We start from the raw sequence: 18501 nt of genomic DNA, 5'->3' as shown, positions 1-18501 counted from the left end.
TACAAAGAATACATGGACTCGTTAAATCAATCCGCACATAATTTAGCAAAGATCTACGAAGGTGATGAAGACGATTCAGACGCACATACAAGAGCAGGATTAAGCGGATGGTTCGCCCGGAAGAAACCCACGACTCCTCCGAAAAAAGAAAACAAAGATAAGGATAAAGACAAAGACAAGAAAAAAGAAGAAGAGAATAAAAAGAAACAAGTACAAACAAGTCAAGAGGAGATGAAGAAAAAAGAAGAAGAAGCCAAGAAAAAAGCCGCGGAGGAAGCTAAGAAAAAGGCTGAGGAAGCCAAAAAGAAGGCGGATGCTGATGCTAAACGTAAAGCTGAAGAAGAAGCGAAGAAAAAACTCGAAGAGGAAAATAAAAAGAAACAAGAACAGGAACAACAGCAGCAACAAGTTGAGGAAGATGAGGAGACACCCCAACAACCGGAAACATCTGTTGCGGAAGCTAAACCTGTTGGTCTAGCTGTTGCAGGTATTATAAAATCCCTCAACCAATATTTTAAAACTAAAAACAAACATTTTTTAATCATCACCAGGAATAGGAGGAGTTGCTTCTAGTAAACCTGTAGCAACAGCCGTCGTAGGTCCTGGTGGTCTTGCAATAGCGCGTCCTGTTGGCACCGCCATCGCAGGAGTTTCCCCTGATCAAGCACTGGTACCGATTTACGCGGAAGGTTTTGTCATGCCCAAACCCTCAGCGACAAAAGACAAGAAACCATCTCATTCCACAGATTATCTCAATAAAATCATCAGCAAATATCATCAAGTTTAACTATAATGCTCACATAATATTTATTTATATTCTATTTACTATTTATCGTATAAAAATAAACTGTTTAAATTTATTTTCGATAGTTTCGTGAATAAAGTAAATAAACGCAGCCTTGAAAAAGAAATCGCCTTGACTCGTATTGCCAACAACAATGCCAGTTGAAGTTCTCGCTTGAAATAATAATCACTTTCCGCAGAAATAGAAACAAAACAATAAACGAATAAAAAAACGAAGCAATCGATCAACTACGAATTATTGCCAATTAATAACAGAGTAGGATGATATTGTGCTCGACGTAAAATTTTATATTGCACATAATAACAGAGTAGTGGTCAATAAACGAAAAATGAAAATAATTCCGTAAAACTAGAAATCTAATTAAGCAAAAAGTTAGCCTTGAACCAGACCAAGAGACGAAAGCGCTAAAACAATGCGCACAATTGAATCGCTGACATTTTGTCACGTTAGCAAGTCAGGAGTTACTTTTAGCACATTTTACATTTTACACAAAAGGTAGTATCATCGCATGAAGACATAAAAGTGAAGAAAAAAAACTCGTCTGAGTCGTCTGAGATGATTCTACATCTATAATCAAACCAGATTGTAACAGCCACTGACACAATGTGAAAGGATGATGCATGAGAAGACTGTCGGAATAAAAACAAGCTCAGCATCGGCAAAATCAAGAGAAAAAGAAAACAACTATAGATAAACAAGTTTCTTACTTAGGTTGATACATACTTGCAACCGGGTTTATCGAAGTGCAATCAAGTTAATTCGATTTATTCTCGCGTTGATAATGTTTTTATTGCTAGACATGTCTTTGAATATTGTAATATTCTAATTAGTATATCGGTGGGCAGCCACCGAAGACTTTTTCATCAAATTTTTTAAACACAAACTATTTTCACACCTTTTAAATTATATTTTTGAGACAAAAAGTAGCTTATATCATTCTCCTAGATACAAAATATCTCTGTAGCAAAATTTATCAAAATTGGATGAGGATTTTTTGCATAGAAGCGTTACAAACATACAATAATATTAGTTATGATTATATTATACTCTCGACACACAAGTCACGCATCACAACGCGCCCAAATCGTAAGAGTGATAAATCACGTTTAATGTGACTGTGGCTGTGACAAGAGACAGCAAAGTACAATAAAATTATGCGTCGAAAGTTTCGGGAATTGTTGAAAGCCACCGTCCCTCGGCTATCCATCACTTTCAAATGCAACCATCAAAACAAAACAATGTGCACCATATGAGTAACGAATTGATACATGCTCATGTTTGTAACAAAGATGAATTTATAATGAGGTGCGCACAAAAATGCACCAGTGATCAAAACAAGTAATGTTTTCTTGCCTACGCTCGAGCCAAAAATAAAGTGACAATAACTCAGCACATAAAAATAAAAAATCTAACTGTACTATACTAAAATTTCAATCGATATGGATTTAGGTGAACTGGTAAATGATCTCTAATGTTGCCAAAAGGTATACTATGCTGTTATATATTTTTTAAATATATATACAGGATGTTAAAAATTTTTGAATTTAAATTGAGTTAAATCTGCGAATTGGACCAAGAAATATTTCTATATTTATTGACGACACCGTCTGTACGTTTGTCGTCCCCACCTGGCCGAGTCTATAAGAAAGGTCGTTGCGCCGACGAAGAAGCTACAATCCTTTCGCGACCCAACACGACCACAAGCTAAGGATTTCTATAAAGTATAAAGTTTTCGCCAACTAGCGCATCCACATCAGTTGGTGTTGAGTGTCGGCGCTAAGAAGATCAACAAGTCCCTCACAAAAAACCACAAAGGTAATAAACAATATAATTATAATCAAAATTACTGCCTAGTTTTTATGTTCACCAATAAAACCGATAATTTTAAACTTATGACGCCACAATAATAAATTTTCATCTTTTTTCTTCGTATTGTATGGAAAATACACAATTAATTATTGTTACACAACAAAGTAACTTAAAATTTTCACACGCTTTTCAATAAGAAAAACAGAAAAAAATAACAAATGTACACAGTATAAGTCAAGTCTTCGGCCTAATCAAAATTAGTACTTCGACTATTGTTCACCGTTACATAACAGCTCGTTATTAATAGTTTAATCGCTGCAATTGCTGCGTGCCCTCGTAAAATATACCATCAAAAGACATCAAGCGTCCGTAGTAACAAAACTAATAGCGATTGCGCTGTGACATCGCATCGAAAATTGCTGATATTAGTCAAAGTTGGACGAGGTGAACGAGGAAGAAAACACACAACATGAAACATTCATTAGACAAATACGCGCACGCATTTAATTGCGGCGTGTCGTCCTTGCTATGAAATTATTTGCATGTCTGATAAAGCGTTTATTTATTATTTGATCAGCGCAACGAAAGTGAAATTTTCGTTTTTCATGTTCTGATTGTCTTCGATAATTTAAGTACCAGTTATTTATTATGCCGCGACATGCGACATGCCGTTTCATGCCTCGAAGTTATTGTTCTTTCTTTCGAGAAATCACAATCACCTGTCGCAATCGCTTACTTTCCTTCATAGTTATTTAATAGAATCGCGTGCGGATATGTCTATTCTTCACGTTTAAACTACTTAATAACTTAACGGTTGTTTCCACCAACCGGGCGAGACTGTTCTGGTAAACACTAAAACTGGATGTTGACCGCTTCTCACTCTTCTTGTGAGATGTTAATTGAAGATTTTGTTTGTTGCAGATGACGAAGCTGCCGGTTCTCGCGATCGTCTGCCTGGCAGTGACGTCAGCGCTCGCGCAAAACAATAGCGATGTAAATAAGAAACCCACGAACCCACAACCACCATTACCACAAGGTGGTAGTGGTGATGGCGGAAGACAATTTCCTGCTTTTAATACAGCTGGTACTATTTTACCACAACCGCAACCTGGTTATCCGGGTTATCAGGATGATATTTCCGGATTTGGTCCTTATGCTAGTCCACAACTGGGTTTTGGCGGATATTATCCGCAAATCCAACCACAACAACCGCAAGGTTACCCCGGTCAACCACAGATTGTTTATTATTCGGGGACGGGTCAACCTTTCCTTGTAAATCCGGGTAATCCACCGGGGAATTTCCTTATTCCGCAATTCCCACAACAACCAAACCAACCTGTTGATCCGAATATCTTCAACTCTCAGCCGGTTTATCCGCCGCTCACACCGCAAAACCCACAAATACCACAGACGCCCGTTTTTGTGGGCCCGGGTGGTGCAGGGTTCCCAAAACAACCCGTCATCCCACCTATTGATAAAGACGCTGAGGAAATCCCGAAGGATATTCCAATGCAAGGTGGAGCTGCTGCGGCAAATGTCCCAAAGAAACAAAAACCGCAAAAAATCGAATTGGACGACACCGAAGAAGATACAACCGCTAAACCTGCTCAACCCTCAGGAGCAACTCCACAATCACCTCAACCAGGGTTATTAAACCCAAATTTGTTGAATTTACGCCCTGGACAGCGGTTTTTCATACTCAACGGCCAACCCCTATTCTCTAACTACCCTAATTTTGGTTATCAACACCCCAATTTGGTCCCAGAACGCTTTGCAAATCCATATCTCCAACGTCCGCAACAATTCTACCCGCAACAACAACCACAACGTGATCATCAACAATTTAAACCAATTAGCTCTTCATTGGCTAATATTATCATTCGTAATCAACCGCAAGTTGTGCGTCAACATGTAGTACCTGCACATTTGAAGGGTCACAACTTCCCGCAACAACCTGATGGTTTACCAATCACCCTACATAATCAAGAGGTAGATAAAAATCTACAATCTGTTTTACTAGCAAAGGATGGTCTACAATCTCGCTATTATGAAAAAACAATTCCCTTTGATGAACATCAAATCCCACTTGCACAGGATCAAGTTCAACCTGTTTTTGATACCAACCCAGTTGGTAATTTCGATTATTACAAATACAATGACGCTGCAGAGGATTCCGCGATTATAATCGACGCAAAGTATCAAGAACCCAACGAAGTCGAAGGTATGTAAATTAAAATAAAATAAAATAAATAAAATACCCTGTATATAAATATACGTAATTTCAGATGAAGTTGAAGATGAAACTGAGAAACCAGCCGAATCGAGCGTCGCTGAAGCGCAACCAGGCGCTATTGCGTTAGCGGGTGATGGCGGTGTCGCAGCTGCAGGCCCACGTGGTACAGCCTTGGCTGGCGAAGGTGGATTAGCTGTGTCGAGCCCGCATGCCACTGCCGTTGCGGGGCCTGCTAAAGACGACGCGCAAGATGCAACGACAGAGGGCAAAAAGAAGCCAGCGACAAAGACAAAGTAAACCGAGCTGTGCAAAATTACTTAGCGATAAGTTTAATGTATTAAGATGAATTACTTAGCCAAGTTCGTTGTATGTTTTATATTTTTTAATAAAATGCGAACAAAAAACCAACATGGCGACAGACCGGTTCTGGTTAGGCGAAGTGCGATTAGACGGGTGGATTAGATTTTTGCGCAAAAACATTCAAATACAACTACATGGTTGATAGTAGGTGAATACACTTACCACATGGTGGGTACTCGACTATTTCTGGTTTGGATTTGATGTATTTTCGGCACAAATCGGATTAATCACGTTAATAAACTGCTGAATTAGCACACGACCGTTACTTGCTAAAACAACTGAAAAAGTGAAAATTGACATTCACAAATCGCGCACGCGCACTACATAATTGGCTGGTTAACTGGCTGCATACATTTGAAGGTCAAACAGTCACAACAAATGCACATAGATAACCTTACACGCGCATTCAAACGTTGTTTAAAACTGAAAATACAAATCCAAATAATTAGTCGTTCAAGCATGTAACACATCGTTAATCAACCGCAACAGCTGCTTTTTCGCTTACCAGTTCCTATATTGTTCTGCAATTTTAGTTTAATGCCGCATTCACAATGTATTTGTACTTAAATTTGCACCACATATTACTCTTGTTTTTCATTACTGTTAATAACGCATATGCAAACTGCGGTTGTGATTTAAACAGAGAATCAAAATGTTTATCCGGAGAAGACACCGAAAAAATCTCTACACAAGAGAATTGAATGAGGCACAAGCACACCAGTTGCTGGACACAAACAAAATGGTGTTGATACCAAGTGGAACATTTGAGATGGGTACTGATAAGCCCGTCTTTGAATCGGATTTTGAAGGTCCCGTGAGGAATGTTACTATTGGAGCGTTTTATCTAGATAAATATGAAGTATCTAATGAGGAGTTTGCACAATTTGTGCAGCAAACTGGGCATAAATCGGAAGCAGAAGTGTTTGGAGATAGTTTCATCTTTGAACAGCATATACCAAAAGATGAGCAGTGGAAATATGAAGATTATAGAGCTGTGCAAGCACCATGGTGGATTAAAATGGATAAAGTTGATTGGCAGCATCCAGAAGGTCCACAAAGTGATCTAAAAAGTAAGAAAATCACTTGATTATTGCATGAAATTCATTATTACATTTTGTAGACAGAATGGACCATCCTGTTATACATGTGTCATGGAATGATGCAGTGGCTTTTTGTAAATTCAAAGGAAAACGCCTGCCTACTGAAGCTGAATGGGAATATAGTTGCAGAGCTGGGTTGAAACAAAAGTTGTATCCATGGGGGAATTTGTTAAATGCAAAAGGACAACATTGGTAAGCAAAATATTGATAAAAATAAGATTCTCAAGTAAATTATTGAAGAATTTTACAGGGCCAACATCTGGCAGGGTAATTTCCCGCTGGAAAACACCGCAGAGGATGGTTTTGAAGCTACAAGTCCAGTTGATTCCTTCCCGGCGAATAAATTCGGCCTTTATAACATGGCTGGCAATGTCTGGGAGTGGACACAAGACAATTGGCTTGGTTCTGAGGTAAAAATACAAATAATTAATAAAATAAAACAATTATTTGTTAATTTTTGTTTAAAGGATTTAAAAGTAAAGAAAGGAGGATCATACCTCTGTCATGAGAGCTACTGCTGGCGATACCGATGTGCTGCTAGGTCGCAAAACTCCAAGGACACCACCTCCAGTAATCTGGGCATCCGATGCGCAGCAAACGTGCCGACTTAAAACACGCGTACTTAAGACAAAACAAAAACTAGTAATACCAATCCTGCCGAAACGTCTTCCACAAAGAGATTAATTATTAATTATTCCTACACATGTAAGCAGAATTAATAATAATATATAAACATGAATATTTTTGTTTTTATTTGTGGAATGTCGTAACGATAAACGCAAAATAAGAAAGAAAGAAGAAAAAACAGCAGTGCTCGTCTGAGAATTAAAACCTAAATTCCACCGTCTTTTTTTTTGTTAACACAGCCACGACTAGGAAGTTCGCGTCGAAATTTTCAATCCAATAGGCACTAAATAGTGATATATAGTATGCAGTAGTAGTACGATTGTGGCTGCCCCGTTTGATTATGTTTTAGATTCTCATCGAGCTTTAATGTTGTCGACGATTTTAGCGAACGCATGATGAGCAGTTGAGCGGACGGCATTTGGCACCGGCAGGTATCTATAGAGGAGAAAACCGCCGAACGAAAGGAGCGAGAGTTTAAACGCGATTTTAATCACCTTCGATGTGAGCGTCTGGGGTGGTACCACCAGAACCTGAGCAACATTTGCTGATTGATCAACGGGGAAGAGGCGGGCGATGCCCAGGGCATGACCCAGGCCGACAACTGATACGATTCTCATTGGTTCATCACCTTGAAACATCAACACAAAATTAATAATAATTTAATGATGATTTTATTAGCAATTTTTTTACCTCTAGGCGGTGCATGTGGTGATTTACATGCTTGTTGTATAGCATAGGTGAGAACAATGTCACGTTCATCAACGAAGACTTTAGCGATGGTTGGGAACTCTCCGGACATTTCTGAGAGCATTTGTTCCAACATGTCACGGCGTTTGCATTTCTCCACGTCTTCTTTACTGTAAAAAGTTGTGTTTTATTAGATTTTTTGTTAATTAAATAATTTTTACTTTACCTGATTGGTTCTTTATCAAATAAAAGATGACAGGCTAGCTTGCAAGTCTGCCACCATGATAAATTCGCTAATGCGCGAAGAATAGTCGTTTTAATCGGCCTATCTCCCAGTTTAATAACACATCCAGGAATAGCTCGTGCTTCTTTGAAAGCAACGCGAAATTCTCCCCCTGGTGCCATCCCAATCTCCTTAGTAAAATGTGCATAGACATTAAGTAGAAGCACGTATGTAATGCCGTAGTATACGCCGTTCTTCTTGATTGTGCTCATGATAGATTCAAAGCTGACATTCGCGGCTTCCCTGAGCAGAGTTTCCTCATCGAGGGCGATGATACCAATGCGTGCATCGCACAGTTCTAATATCACAACGTGCGGCTGCACAGTTTGAATAACTTTCGCTACATCTTCCTTGGATTCCTGGCTAAAATGTGCTGTACCCACAACATAGACCTTTGCGCCGGTTTCTGGATGTTTTAAAAGAAGAACAGTCTCTGGCAGAGCATTATCAAAGTCATCAATGGCGGATGTCGAAGCCGGTTGGTCAAGTTCACCTTCAGTTTCAACTTCATGCTTGCCATTTGAATCTGTGGATGAATCAATGTCTAATTCTTCAAAGAAGTCGGATTTATCTGAGCCTGGCGTTGAATCCACCTTATCAATCTTGACTATGCTATCGGACAGCTCTGCAAAACAATAATTATAAATACACAACGAAAATAAACTTTTTTTCTCTGTAACTTGACCCCAAATGCTTAACCCATAAAAATAACCGTTATTACGTTGTAAATTAATAGTTTACCTGCGCCTGTGAGTGAACTTTCCATCTTTCACCGTACACGTTGCAATAAAATGTATAAAACTAAGAATAAACTAAATTAAAATACACGTGTGCGGTTTTACGGATGCGATGCAGCTGGACGACGAGGACAGACTTGGGCGCAACACTCGCAACACAAAACGGCCGGCGGCGGAGGCAAAAAAACTTGAGTGCGACGTGCAATCAGCTGATAAACATTGGAATCGTGTGTGAAATTCGACGAGACGGGGACATTTACGCACAAACATTACCGGCGACAAGTGCATGGAGCGCAACAAGTACATTTAGTGACATACATACAGCAGTTGGTAGCACTGGCTCCCCTTCCGATGCTGCTTTTATGTTTTACTTTCGTTACCCTGCTGATTCTGACATTTCTTTCATTCGGTCAAAAGCGCAGGGGGCAATCACGTTTTCCTAACGACGCGCTTCGCTCGTTAATTAACAACAAACAAAATGTTTCGTGGTTTGGTAAGTTGTGAATATTTCATGACAGTGAATCGTTATTTTGACGCCATTTTGATTTCTAGATCAGTTTCCTTGTCGGCGTGTATGCAGGGTTGTATGTTTGTCAAAACTATGAAGTAAGTAGATAAAAATAAACACAATTTTATGTACTTATGTAGTGCATGTAAACAATGATAAAGCGAGATAAGATTGTTTAAATACATTGCGTTATTTTTAACTTTTATTTCTTTTTCTTTGACTTTACTTTGTTACCAACTGACTTGTAAACTCATAGAGTTCTGTTTTGTTTTGCACAATTTTTAGGTACCAAAAGTCGACGACCCTTCGGCAATACTCAAGAAGTTAAAAGACTTCGCCGACCGTCATAAAAAAGACTAACTTACATACATACACCCCTAGGAATTGTACACTAGAAATAAATTATGTCAACATGACGCCGCCTCCTAAATACTCCTGCCTTGCCTGCGGCTCGACAAACGCGAGCCAATCGCTCGAATGTGTCGGCAGCAGTCCCATGCTTTGGCACTTATATAAAGCCAGTCCAATATTCACGAAATTACCCAGCAAATAAACGAGTTTCTGCGCGGCTGCGCCGGTATCTTCAACCAGCTTGAAGGTGCTGTTAATTGAGAAGAGAGCCTGGAGAGGTCTCATAAATAGCATGCCCACCATCATGATGGGAAAGATAGAAATTGAGTTTCCTGCCATGTACATGATGAACAAGTTCATCGGGACTTGTTTAAGAGGTGCCAAGGCAAGCTCCCAGGATTTTTCTTGATGAGATGACTAGTATCGGTTTTCTTAGTAGTTTCAATCACTGTTACTGACCCGGCTGTAAATGCAGGTGGGATGGCTAAGGAATTATCTCCGGTAGCCAACGCACGATTCGATCTAAATCACACAAAATATAATAAAGAAAATTAATATAACCTAAATTAACTTGTAATACCTTGATGAATCCAAGCACCATCTGTAGCGTTTATTCGTTTTACTCGACGACATTTTGCAGAGACTGACGTGTCACACTGTAAATTGTAATTATTGAGGGTGATTGAAGAGGAATTAATTATTTAAGCGGAAGAATGACGTGAAAACAATCGACGATCAGCAGGAGAAATTACAGTGTTGTCAAAAATATGTCAAATATGTTTTAGCTGCGCATGCGCAGCTGCGATGACTGTCATATTTGAATAATACGCATATAATCGAACATATTCTAGAATTCTTTCATGTTTTTAACTGTAAAATATGATAATTTATGGTTGGAGATAATTTTTTGTACGATAATTAATGGAATTTGTGTGTTATCATGGTGTAAAATTTTGAACTTTGGCAACTGCCTTGTTGACACTTTCATTTACACCATGTGCGCACACTGGCACACAATCTCATGTGTTCGTATTGTTCTGGGGTGGAAAAACACACTTACATGACACACAATCAGTAGCACACAGTAGCTGCAATAGCAGTAGTTTTGTCTAGTCAGCCTCCGAGCTGGGCTCGCAGGTTTCGCAGTACGCATAATGATCCATGACGAAAATGATCTGAGCATTAAACAATCAGTGGATATTTTACTCAAGCGCTTGTTAAAATTTAAGCTTAATCATAACTAGTGCTAGATAGTTTAGTGATAATGTGCTAACACCGTGAACTACTGGTCTTTGACAAACACTTGATAATAGTATTTCATAATCAATCAGAATGGTTGAGAAAGTGCGCCAAAAGCAAGCGCAGCGCCCCGAAGATGGTTTCGCCACCATCAATGAAAAAGCAGTGGATGAAATCTCCTTGGACTTCTTCTACAAACCGCATACCATTACATTACTGGCGATTTCAATCTCCATCGTTATCCAGACCGCATTTGTTAGGTGAGCATAAAACCATCGCTAACCTCAAAAAACAAACGCGGGCGTCGAACTTAAATTTAACTTTGCTTTATTGCATAACTGATGACTATGCAAATGTTCCCTGCACTCGGATTACCTGCTGGGTTAATCCTGGATACGCTATTCTTATCATGAACTTTGTCCTGTCATTCTAGAATTAAATTTAGTTCGATTTTGATTGTTGTCTGACAATTTGTCAAAATTCAACAAAACTATCCGTATTTACTCAGTCTAGTACACAATATCCACAAGATTATGATCAGCAAAGGGCAGTCCGTAATTAGTGTACGCCGAAAATTACAATGGCATACAAGCTGATGGACTTTTGCCCGCAGATCATCAAGCAGATCGATTTCTGCCTGCTGATTGCGTTCAGCATCTCATGTTATACGTTCTGTTTAAGGGACACCACCAATATCGAGAACAACATCTGGGCTGGCATGCTGTGTTGCGTCTTCTTTTTCCTGCTCATTTCGCTGCTGGCGTTCCCAAATGGACCGTTTATTCGCCCGCATCCTGCTGTTTGGCGAATTGTCTTCGGCCTCAGCGTGTTGTACCTCCTGGCGATGTTATTCTTCCTCTTCCAGGACTATCAAACCGTACGGCATATAATTCTATGGCTGGATCCGAATCTGGCGAATTTTCATATTGATCAAGAGAAGGAATATGCTGTGAATTGTTCCGATGTGACTTTTGAACGCGTCTGGTCACACATGGATGTGTTTGCCGTTGGGCATTACCTTGGATGGATATTCAAAGCTATTTTAATTCGACATATGGGTATTTTATGGTCGATTAGTTTCATGTGGGAGATTACAGAGATTGCGTTCGCGCATCTTTTGCCTAACTTTAAAGAATGCTGGTGGGATGCTTTACTGCTAGATGTTGTTCTATGCAATGGTTTTGGCATCTGGTGCGGGTTGAAAATCTGCAAGATATTAGAAATGCGTGAATATCGCTGGGTGAGCATTCGTGACATACACACCACCACAGGAAAGATAAAACGCGCCATGTTGCAATTCACCCCGGAGAGTTTTACGTCGGTAAGATGGCTGGATCCGAAATGCTCGTACATGCGTATTGTTGCGCTGTGCCAGTTGGTTATTTTCTGGCAGACTACCGAGTTGAATACGTTCTTCCTCAAGCATATTTTCGAAATGCCGGCGTCACATCCCTTCGTCATCGGGCGGCTCATCCTCGTTGGCGTGATTGTCGCGCCATCTGTACGCCAGTATTACAGTTATATCACGGATACATCATGCAAGCGCGTTGGAACGCAATGTTGGGTTTATGGATGTATTATGGTGTCTGAAGCGCTGCTTTGTATCAAACACGGCAGGGAGTTGTTTGAGCGCACGCAAGCTATCAATATTATTGTCTGGTTGATCATTCAGCTGGGCATTACGATCATTTTCATGTTTGGATGTGTCGTGTGCGATAAATACAAACGAATCGAACGCGAGAGTCGAGAAAACAGTCCGCGCAAGAATCCCGTCAAAGAAGATTGATGTTAGGCTATAACGCTGCTAGTGAATTGACTTTGAATGTACAAAGCGTGCCATTTGCGAACAAGCCGGTTTATATTTTCCGCAAAACTATCGCGATAGTTACCAAAAAGAATATGTATGACTTAAACGTATGATTAATTTAAGGCAACGCACCAAATGTGTATTTTTGCAAATGTTTTATTATGTTTTGCGGTTGCCTTTGTTTTTCATCGCATTTATTTCGAAATAAAAATTTAATTCGACGTTGTAAGTGCTGTTTTTCTTATAACAAAGAATAACATACACATCCATTCCTATTTTTATGTGTATACTTGGTTGCCTATCTAAATATTATATACCAATCCCTTTTTCTTCTAAAAATGTAAATTTTACGCGTATAACTGTTTGCCTATCGTCACGGAGGATAAAAATATACGTAGCTCTTTTGTCATCGTCGAATCGATAACAACTAGCGAAATAAACTCCCAGGTTAACTTTAATAAAGCATTTGTCCGCGTGCACTTTGTGCAAAACGTAAACTAGATCAACCGAACGAAAGGACGAGTGTATGTCGCGCACTGGCCTGCAGTGTTCTGTTCGTATCACGCGTTTGCTATCAAGGCGGTGGGCGTAACCAGCTCGCCACCCCCGCGTTATCCTGCCTCTGCCTCCGATCAGGGTGCGTAGCAGCGTAGCACGCCACCCTAGACACACCGACGCTCACATACAATGTGTTCATAACCAGCAGAATAAAACATCTGCAATACTCAACGCGTAAATGGGGCTGTATCCATACGCCCCTTTGTAATTATTACGACTAGTTCGTTGTTCGCGACGCGCTGAATGTGGAATGCAGCAAGTTCTGTCATAGAATCGACGGTTTTCAGTTAGAGCGGATCGCTGGCCGGTCGGTAGACATGCCTGCCTGCGCGGCATGACGTCACAATGAGCAGGCAGCTGCCGTGCCTCGGCCCAACCTTCTGGGAAGCGGCGATAGAGACTAGTTTCGCTCGCAGCGGGGCGCGGCGCTAAGAGGGGTGCCCCCTTCATGGGCCTGTGGCGTGGTTTGCGCGTCGGTTCGCGCCCAGCCTCTGTCGCCAGTACACCACACACCAGCTAGCGCAGTTTGGGAGTCGCTCCTACATCCAGCGCGCGTATCATCACCGCCCAGCGAGACAGCAAGACACGAAACACACTTGAAGACGTTTCTAACGCGCGTTGTGCCCGCTAATTGCCCACGTGCGTCCATACAACTTACCGATCGGTGGACAGGGATTAATCAGTGTCCGTGTGCAGTGGTCGCGGACGAATCCCATATCGATTGCGGCTGCATCGTGTGAGTCTCGAACGCTAAGCGCCAGCCATGCAACGAGTCGTCGTACGCTGCAAGGATGGCGACTGAACTGATCGAAGTGAAGACCGAGCAGATACCGGCTGACACTGAGCAGGTGAGTGCAGTGTGATGTGTTTTTCGGTGCTAGTTTAGTGATAATTGCAAGGATATGTCGGTTGTGTGTGGGCAAGGCGTCCGTCGAGGGCGCGTCGGCGGGATTTTTAGCGCCAGCCGTTTTGTGCGGAAGTGTGCGCGATGCGCCGTTAGGGCGGGTGGAGCGGCGGCGTCGCGCGTTCGTCCCGTGCCTGTGGGTGTTGCTCAACGGGATTTCGTGTCGTGGCGCGCGTTCGCGTGCTCGCTCACTCCAATGCTTGCGGTGTATCCGGGAGGTTGAACTTTGCCTCGAGCGTTCTATCCTTAATTAGCGCTAGCAACCGAAACAACTGCACATCGCTGCTGCACGAATAACTAAAACAGTGTGTGTATTATGTTGCCTACCTTACATTTTAAATTCATACTTGAACCTAACATGATTTTATTCTTTTAAAATGCGCCACCATTTTGAATTTTTTGTGTATGTCGGGTTGCCTATCTAAATCTTCTTTTTTGCTTGTTTCTTACTTTAGGACGTAAAACCGTCGCCATTAGCGTTGCTCCAAGCTACCTGCTGCCGTATTGGACCAACGTCCACTGAAATGACGGCACCCATCATGTCGACACCTCCGACGCCTGTAAAAAATGTTAGTCTTGGCGGGCAGCAGGTTGTTAGCGTCCTGCCGCAACACTTACAACAGCAGCTCCAGCAACAACTTCTGCAAGCGCCCGCAGGCGCGCAGATTGTCACCGCCGGCGGTCAAAATATCGCTTATAATGTAATGCAACCCATGCAGACTGTAACCGTTGATGGACAGGAAGCGCTTTTTATCCCCATTGGACAACAGCCGCAGCAATACATTTCACATAATGGACAATTGATACGTGCTCCTGGTGTTCTACCAACTAACATACCTAATATCCAAACTGTTCAGCTTGCGAACGGGCAGAGTGTTGCCGTGCGGCCATCTTTGCCTCAGGTGGTGCAGTTTCCGATGCAGCAGACGATTCCTGTTCAAGTGCCGATCTCCTCCGGGAATGGGCAGACGATTTACCAAACGATTCACTTTCCTGTACAGTTGGCGGCTACGGCCGCGATGCCGAATATTATTCAGGCGCAGCAACTTATGCCACAGTTGGCGAACATTTTAACCCCTAACGGTCAACTGCAACAAGTGCAGATTGCGACTACAGCGCCACAGCAGCAGCCGCAAGCGCAGCAGGTACCAACCTCGCAAGCTGTTACTGTGCAAGCGGCGGCGGCGGAAAACGCGCAGCCGTTGACTTTCACAGGGGCGAATGGTCAACAATACACGGTTATTCCAGCTTCGAATTTGCAGCAAGTACGCGGCACGAATCTTTCGAATATTATACAAATGCCGAATGTGCAAGCCATACCAACTATTCAAAATATACCAGGTATTGTAATGTGCGCATGCGCAACTGTCAGTTTGACAGAAAATTAGTTCAAAAGTTTTCCGCTGTTTAAACGTAACTAATTTGAATTTCAGGATTAGGAAATGTACAAGTTATAACACAACCTACTGCTGCAGCTCCACAAATCTCCGTTGGTCCACACATTCAACAAGATCCTACTGATCCTAGCAAATGGCAGGTGTTGCAGAGTATTGCTGCAGCGGCTACAGCGCAACCCGCTGCTGCTGCCACTACATCAGTAGCAGCTTCAAATGTTGTAACTTTTGCGTCTGCGCCAGAAGAAACCACCACAACACCCACAACGCAACACCAGCAGCAACAATACAACGAATCAGCAGTAGATCCGTTACAAAAGCAGCGTGTAAGACGTGTTGCCTGCACATGTCCCAATTGTACAGAGGGTGAGCGACATCACGACCGAAAAAAGCAACACATTTGTCACATACCTGGCTGTAACAAAGTCTATGGCAAGACTTCGCATCTGCGCGCGCATTTACGATGGCACACTGGCGAGAGACCTTTCGTGTGCTCCTGGTTATTCTGCGGGAAGAGATTTACACGTTCCGATGAACTTCAGCGGCATCGACGGACACACACTGGCGAAAAGCGCTTCCAATGCTCCGAATGCAGTAAAAAGTTTATGCGATCGGATCATCTCTCGAAACACATCAAGACGCATCTGAAACAACGAATCACTGTAAGTGCACACGAATAGCTGTTGATTGCTTTGGCTGTGCATGTTTTACATTATTTGTTTTACCAAATACGCAGCACTCCAGCACGAGTTCCATTGATCCGAAAGAAGAACCCGGAGATGATTCACAATGGAGTCAATCGGAAGATAACAAACAGCAGGTGTGGATTGCTGCTGACGCGACATCTAACGTCAAATATTCCATCACGCAAATTAATTATCCAGAGGTAAGGATATTAATATTATTGTTGAATATTTTTATTTAAAGCTTTGCTGGGCTTAGAAAATCATAATTTTATGATTAGAATTAAATTTTAATTAAAATTTGAAAAAACTTATTTTTTACAGGAAACTGCAACGTCAACGCAGTCCGTGACTTCTGACAGCTCCAGCAATGAAGAAAAAATGATGATTACGATTAGCGCTTCAGAAAATGACGAACTAATCATCGCTGACCCATTGGTCGATAGCTAGTTTTCGCGTGAATAGAAAATAACGCGTGCCGGAATCAAAAGGCTGTGAGTAATTCGTAGAATAGGGCACAACGTTGAAAACAAATGACTAAATATTTAATTTGAAATCGAATTATGCAAGAATCAAAGTTTGATTGTTATGTTAGAATGAAGATGGCGTTAACGTAGGTCAGAATATTGTAGGCTCTTTTACTTTTGATAAACTAATAAATAATTTAATATCGCACCCCGAATTGTAAATACTGTACAAAGTTAGATCACGCGTCTTAGTTTTTCTGGATAGTATATCTATTTTTTTATAAACCTCCACTAATGTTGAAGCGTTTTATAAAAGTATAAAATTTTGTTTATTATCTCAATAAAACATTGCATTCTCCGCCATTGCGATTATATCGCGCGTCACATGCGTAAAAAAATATATAAATAGAATTTCAGTTTTACTGTAACAAGTTGGTTCTAGATAAAATTATGTACGCACGCTGTGCACATCCGCCATGTGCTTTTTGTAGCCGTAGCGGAAGCCGAAAGTCAGCGGGCAAAGATGGCAACAGTAGAGATTCAGCAGTTCGGAGTGCACCAAACGCACATGATACTTGAGTGAGGATTGGTTGGTGAAGGGCAGTTTGCAATGCGGACATGTGCCGCATTGCGATGAGTGATGCACCGGTGGTTCAGTAATAGAGGGCGCTGGTGTACCGGATACGCCGCCATTACCGATGCTGTCATTGCTGTTTGTCATGTGGTCGCTGTCGTCGATTTCACGTTTGTTGGACTCTTCTGGTGGTTTGCGAGGTATGGACTCGCATTTTATTTCAGCGAGATTTGTTTTTACTGAAAATTATTATGTTTGAGGTTGATTTTAAGCTGCGAATGAATGAAATGTACCTGAATTTGCTTGTGAAGTTAGAGATCTTTCTAGAATGCTTGCTGGAGCATCCTTTACCTCTAAAGCTGCTTCCAGCAGAGATTTATCCTTTCCTGGAGAGTCTTGTTTTTCTGGAAAGGACTCTGTGTCGCTAGGCGCGTCTTCTGCTTCGATTTTTATGCTATCAACGGGTAGGATTGGTGTTGTAGTTTTGTTTTCCTGTTCGTTTGGTTGCCTATCTTCAATCTTGTCCTGTTTTCGCTCAATTCGCTGTTTCTTGGCACATTCTGGTTCAATTTCTTGTATAATCCTCTTAGTCTTCATCTTCTGACATAAATCAGGCAGACTTTTCAGTCCTGACACCTGCAGGACCTCAGCTGTTTTGAGAAATGTCTGCAGTTGTTCCTTTGACACCATAACTTCTCCATGATACATAAAATTCAACAAAGCTATTAGATCACTATAATGGACATCTTTTAATATCACAACTGGATGTGAGCATGGATTCTCCTGCAGACAAACAAAATGATTAGATATTTATGGTTAAATGTAACAAAATAAACCTGTACTTTGAATATGGTTCTAAAATATGGACTGCAGGCTGACAAAATAAACTTGTGTGCCTTGATAGTAGTGCCTTCGCATGCAAGCGTCACGTCGGCGAGATCTTCAGTCGATTGCAGGCTCTCAAACGCTGTGAGAATGTTGCTCTGGAAATTGTTCCACTTTAGGCAGAACTGTTCAAAAGCCATTCTTGACACACTCCAGCTAGAATCGCACGCACTGCGTTTAATTGAACGCTAAACAACGTAAAGCAAAACCAAAGATATTAAACGACATAACGCGAATAACAACTGAGATAAATTAAGATAATGGCCAAACAAAAATTAATAATATGGAAATGTCAGACGTTCAACTACGAGCCACTTTCACTCCACACTGTAAAATGAGACCAATGAAAGCAGGAGTAGGGAGATGCACTATTAGAGGTCTAACTTTGCGTGTATAGAAAGTTGCCTACCTTACGATGTCAATTGTCAGTTATATTTCCCGCCTCTGATATTTATTTACACAAAATTAAATTTAAGTAAATATTGTGTCT

At 41.3% G+C, this 18501-nt stretch overlaps 8 protein-coding genes and 1 long non-coding RNA gene across 9 annotated transcripts; 6 read left to right on the top strand and 3 right to left on the bottom strand.

The window, feature by feature from the left end:
- The first annotated feature begins 12 nt into the window (after positions 1–12).
- LOC135802611 (tol-Pal system protein TolA-like) lies at positions 13–911 on the top strand. Its single transcript, XM_065316215.1, has 2 exons — positions 13–487; positions 552–911. The coding sequence occupies exons 1-2, from the start codon at positions 13–15 to the stop codon at positions 785–787; spliced, it is 711 nt and encodes a 236-aa protein (XP_065172287.1). The 3' UTR covers positions 788–911.
- Positions 912–2463: 1552 nt separating this feature from the next.
- On the top strand, positions 2464–5255 carry LOC135802603 (uncharacterized). The gene is made up of 3 exons (XM_065316205.1): positions 2464–2620; positions 3536–4835; positions 4900–5255. Exons 2-3 carry the CDS (start codon positions 3536–3538, stop codon positions 5142–5144), a joined length of 1545 nt encoding a protein of 514 aa, XP_065172277.1. The 5' UTR covers positions 2464–2620; the 3' UTR covers positions 5145–5255.
- A 300-nt stretch (positions 5256–5555) lies between these two features.
- LOC135802610 (formylglycine-generating enzyme) lies at positions 5556–7046 on the top strand. The gene is given in 5 exon segments (XM_065316214.1): positions 5556–5903; positions 5906–6277; positions 6328–6499; positions 6558–6717; positions 6775–7046. Coding segments are annotated over 5 exon segments (993 nt in total). The 5' UTR covers positions 5556–5758; the 3' UTR covers positions 6919–7046.
- LOC135802608 (traB domain-containing protein) lies at positions 7037–8894 on the bottom strand. Its single transcript, XM_065316211.1, has 4 exons — positions 8646–8894; positions 7848–8529; positions 7625–7791; positions 7037–7562 (listed from the first exon to the last, which is right to left on the bottom strand). The coding sequence occupies exons 1-4, from the start codon at positions 8668–8670 to the stop codon at positions 7288–7290; spliced, it is 1149 nt and encodes a 382-aa protein (XP_065172283.1). The 5' UTR covers positions 8671–8894; the 3' UTR covers positions 7037–7287.
- Positions 8895–9027: 133 nt separating this feature from the next.
- Positions 9028–9565, top strand: LOC135802615 (uncharacterized). The gene is made up of 3 exons (XR_010550590.1): positions 9028–9134; positions 9194–9247; positions 9435–9565. It is a non-coding gene; the product is annotated as an uncharacterized lncRNA (long non-coding RNA).
- EMC4 (ER membrane protein complex subunit 4) lies at positions 9339–10443 on the bottom strand. The gene is given in 3 exon segments (XM_065316219.1): positions 9339–9907; positions 9910–10022; positions 10081–10443. Coding segments are annotated over 3 exon segments (522 nt in total). The 5' UTR covers positions 10134–10443; the 3' UTR covers positions 9339–9551.
- Positions 10444–10565: 122 nt separating this feature from the next.
- Pss (phosphatidylserine synthase 1 homolog l(3)77CDf) lies at positions 10566–12775 on the top strand. The gene is made up of 2 exons (XM_065316209.1): positions 10566–10999; positions 11421–12775. Exons 1-2 carry the CDS (start codon positions 10833–10835, stop codon positions 12523–12525), a joined length of 1272 nt encoding a protein of 423 aa, XP_065172281.1. The 5' UTR covers positions 10566–10832; the 3' UTR covers positions 12526–12775.
- Positions 12776–13510: 735 nt separating this feature from the next.
- LOC135802601 (transcription factor Sp3-like) lies at positions 13511–16910 on the top strand. Its single transcript, XM_065316203.1, has 5 exons — positions 13511–13952; positions 14464–15349; positions 15442–16064; positions 16139–16288; positions 16410–16910. The coding sequence occupies exons 1-5, from the start codon at positions 13896–13898 to the stop codon at positions 16533–16535; spliced, it is 1842 nt and encodes a 613-aa protein (XP_065172275.1). The 5' UTR covers positions 13511–13895; the 3' UTR covers positions 16536–16910.
- LOC135802609 (protein bric-a-brac 2-like) lies at positions 16858–18358 on the bottom strand. The gene is made up of 3 exons (XM_065316213.1): positions 17969–18358; positions 17420–17909; positions 16858–17365 (listed from the first exon to the last, which is right to left on the bottom strand). Exons 1-3 carry the CDS (start codon positions 18149–18151, stop codon positions 17001–17003), a joined length of 1038 nt encoding a protein of 345 aa, XP_065172285.1. The 5' UTR covers positions 18152–18358; the 3' UTR covers positions 16858–17000.
- Between the last annotated feature and the right edge of the window lie 143 nt (positions 18359–18501).

Source organism: Atheta coriaria, unplaced genomic scaffold, assembly GCF_025399875.1.
Source record: "Atheta coriaria isolate IRGN ID8LTWV9N9 unplaced genomic scaffold, Caltech_Dcor_3.1 hic_scaffold_41_pilon, whole genome shotgun sequence".
NCBI classification, from domain to species: Eukaryota; Metazoa; Arthropoda; class Insecta; order Coleoptera; family Staphylinidae; genus Dalotia; species Dalotia coriaria.
This window is presented reverse-complemented; position numbering and strand designations above follow the sequence as displayed.